The 3,236-nt window shown below is 45.0% G+C and overlaps 1 protein-coding gene across 1 annotated transcript in view; it reads right to left on the reverse strand.

Moving 5' to 3' along the window:
• The window catches only part of CDK5RAP1 (CDK5 regulatory subunit associated protein 1), a 49,133-nt gene that overhangs the window by 25,010 nt on the left and 20,887 nt on the right, over positions 1-3,236 (reverse strand). Inside the window, 1 exon segment of the mRNA XM_008056313.2 lies at positions 545-775. Coding sequence (XP_008054504.1) covers positions 545-775 — 231 coding nt within the window.

The following is a 3,236-nucleotide window of genomic DNA, read 5'->3' on the forward strand; positions in this document are numbered from 1 at the left end:
AATCCACTCACCTCAGCCTCCCAAGGTGCGGGATTACAGGCTGAGCCACCAAGCCTGGCTGCAATATCTATTTCAAAATAACCCAAAGGAGGAGGTAAGTATTAATCCCATTTTAGACATGAAGATGAAAAGTTGAAAACGTGTCACACATTTTGGTGAAGCAGTGGGAGAGTAGAGACTTGAAGCAGGTCTGTGGGAGGCAAAAGTCTGGGATGTTCCCCACTGCACCACGTGGCCTCCCTTCCTATTCCTCCCACAGCACCATCACTACCACACAGCTGCCAGCCTTGTAACACACTCTCTTTCTGTACAGCCCCCGTGGTCCCACCAGTGGTCTTGGCCTCCCATTCAGTATCAGTCCTATCTTCACCCCCACTTTGGTGGACTTTAAGTCTTTCCAGAGGGCCAGTAGTCCCAGTGAGTGATCCAGCACTGCACCACAGGATCCCCTGAGCAGGACTCAAGGTCTCTGCTCAACCCTACCAGGTATAGCATGTATAGCATGTAGCATGCTTAAGAACACTGGTATCAGTTTGTAACTCACCTCATCAGGAAAATCCTTGGGGTGGGGAGAGGTGAAACGAATCCTCATTTCAGGATCTACTCTGGAGACCTGATCAAGAAGGTGAGCAAACCGAAGTCCTCCCTGCTTGGCTTTATAGTTGGCAGTGAAGCCACGACTGAGGTTGGTAGACACTGCATTGTTGAAATGGACCTCTGATGTGTCCCGAAAACTGTTGACATTCTGACCAAGAAGGGTCACTTCTTTTAGTCCCTAAAAAACGAAAATATATTGAGAGCAAGTTAAAAATTTGTCAGCAGCTGGGGGCAGTGGCTCCAGCCTGTAATCCCAGCACTTTGGGAGGCTGAGGTGAGAGGACTGCCTGAGATCAGGGGTTCAAGACCAGCCTGAGCAACTTGGTGAGATCTCATCTCTATAATAAATCACAAAAACTAGCTGGGTATGGTGGTATGTATCTGTAGTTCCAGCTACTTGGAAGGCTGAGGTGGAAGGATTGCCTGAGTTCAGCAGGTCAAGGCTGCGGTGGCTGTGAGTGTGCTACTGCACTCCAGCCCGGGCGACAGAGTGAAACTAAATAAATAAATAAATAAATAAAATAAAAACTTGTTAGGTAGCTTCATGCCAAATCATTAATTAAAAATTAGCTGAGTTGAGGGTGGTGGCTCACGCCTATAATCCTACCACTTTGGGAGGCCAAGAAAGAGGATTGCCTGAGCTAAGCCTAGGCAACATGGTAAGACCTCTAGACAGGTGCGATGGTGCATACCTGTCTTCTCAACTACTTGGACGGTTGAGGTGAAAGGATCACCTGAGCCCAGCAGGTCAAGGCTGCAGTGGTCATGACTGTGCCACTGCACTCCAGCCTGGGCGACAGAGGGAGAACCTGACTCAAAAAAAAAAAAAAAAAAGTATTCTCACCAAAAATATTTAACCTAAATGTTTCAAGCTTTTACATTTAACTTCCAGTACTAGAATCAGGGGAATATATGTGATAACAGGAGGAAACAAACAGATAAATCCAGACTCATGTCTAATCTCTTCAAAATATTAATGCCCCATTTAAGCAAACAAAAAAAGGGGGTGTTTTAGATTAAGAGAAACTGAAAGGATATGACAACCAAAGGCAGCTGCACAAATCTGGATTGGATCTTGCTTTGAAAATAAAACAGCAATAAAAGATATTTTAGACAATTAAGACATTTGTATATGGACTGTGAATTTGATCATATTAGTTAATTTTTAATTTTCTTTCATGTAATACTGGTATTATGATTATAAAATAATTTCTTTTTTTTTTGAGTTGGAGTCTCACTCTGTCACCCAGACTGGAGTGCAGTGGCTGCTCCCGGCCACTGCAGCCTCGACTTGCTGGGTTCCAGAGATCCTTCTGCCTCAGCCTTCCAAGTAGTAGCTGCAACTACAGGCACGTGCTACCACGTCCGGCTAATTTTTTGAATTATTGTGGAGATGAGGTCTCACCAAGTTGCCCAGGCAGGTCTCAAACCCGCGGGCTCAGGCAATCCACTCACCTCAGCCTCCCAAGGCGTAGGATTACAGGCTGAGCCACCGAGCCCGGCTATAAAATAATTTCTTAGGAGATGCATACTCATGTAGGTAGGGATGGATGTCCTGATGTCTACAATTGACATTCAAATGGTTCAGAAAAACATATATATTTATACATACATGGAGATAGGTGGAAAAAGCAAATATGACAAAACATTAACAATCGTGTTTCTCGTTTTTCTTAAGAGACAATGTTGCTCTGTCACCTAGGCTGGAGTACAGTTTTGCAATCAGAGATCACTGAAGCCTTGAATTCCCTGAGCTGAAACAATCCTCCCACTTCAGTCTCCTGAGTAGCTGGGACTACAGATGCATACCACCATGCTCAGCTAATTTTTTTATTTATTTAAATAAGGGGTCTAGCTATGTTGCCCAGACTGATCTCAAACTTCTGGGTTCATATGATTCTCTCCCCTTGGCCTCCCAAACCACTGGGATTACAAGCATAAGCCTGGCCATGTTTTTCTATTACAGTAATCTTCCGCCAGGCATAGTGGGTGACGCCTATAATCCCAGCTCTTAGGCCGAGGTGAGAGGATTGCCTGAATTCATGGGTTTAAGACTAACCTGGGCAACTTGGAGAGACCTCATCCCTACAATAAATTTAAAAAATTAGCCAGGTGTGGTGGCGCACGCCCAGTTACTCAGGAAGCTGAGGCGAAAGGATCACCTGACACTAGCAGGTCAAGGCTGCGGTAGCTGTAATCATACCACCGCACTCCAGCCTAGGCAATAGAGGGAGACTCCAACTCAAAAAAGAAAAAAAATTCATGGTGGGGCAGGGTGGCTCAGTCTGTAATCCCAGCACTTTGGGAGGCCAAGGCAAAAGGATTGCCTGAGTCCGGGGATTCGAGACCAGCCTGGGCAACTTGGTGAAACCCTGTCTCTACAATAAGTCACAAAAACTAGCCAGGCATGGTGGCGTGCATCAGTAATTCCAGCTACTTGGAAGGCTGAGGCAGAAGGATCGCCTAAGCCCAGCAGGTCGAGACTGCAGTGGCCGTGAGCATGCCACTGCACTTTAGCCTGGGCAACAAGAATGAGACTCCAACTCAAAAAAAAAAAATCATAAAGAAAATAATGGTTGCTGTAAAGACTTTTGTAACTTTATTTTAACATTTCTTTCTTTTTTTTTTTTTTTTTTTTA

Source organism: Carlito syrichta, unplaced genomic scaffold (assembly GCF_000164805.1).
Source record: "Carlito syrichta isolate Samal-C Ts95f unplaced genomic scaffold, Tarsius_syrichta-2.0.1 Scaffold302319, whole genome shotgun sequence".
Taxonomy (NCBI): domain Eukaryota; kingdom Metazoa; phylum Chordata; class Mammalia; order Primates; family Tarsiidae; genus Carlito; species Carlito syrichta.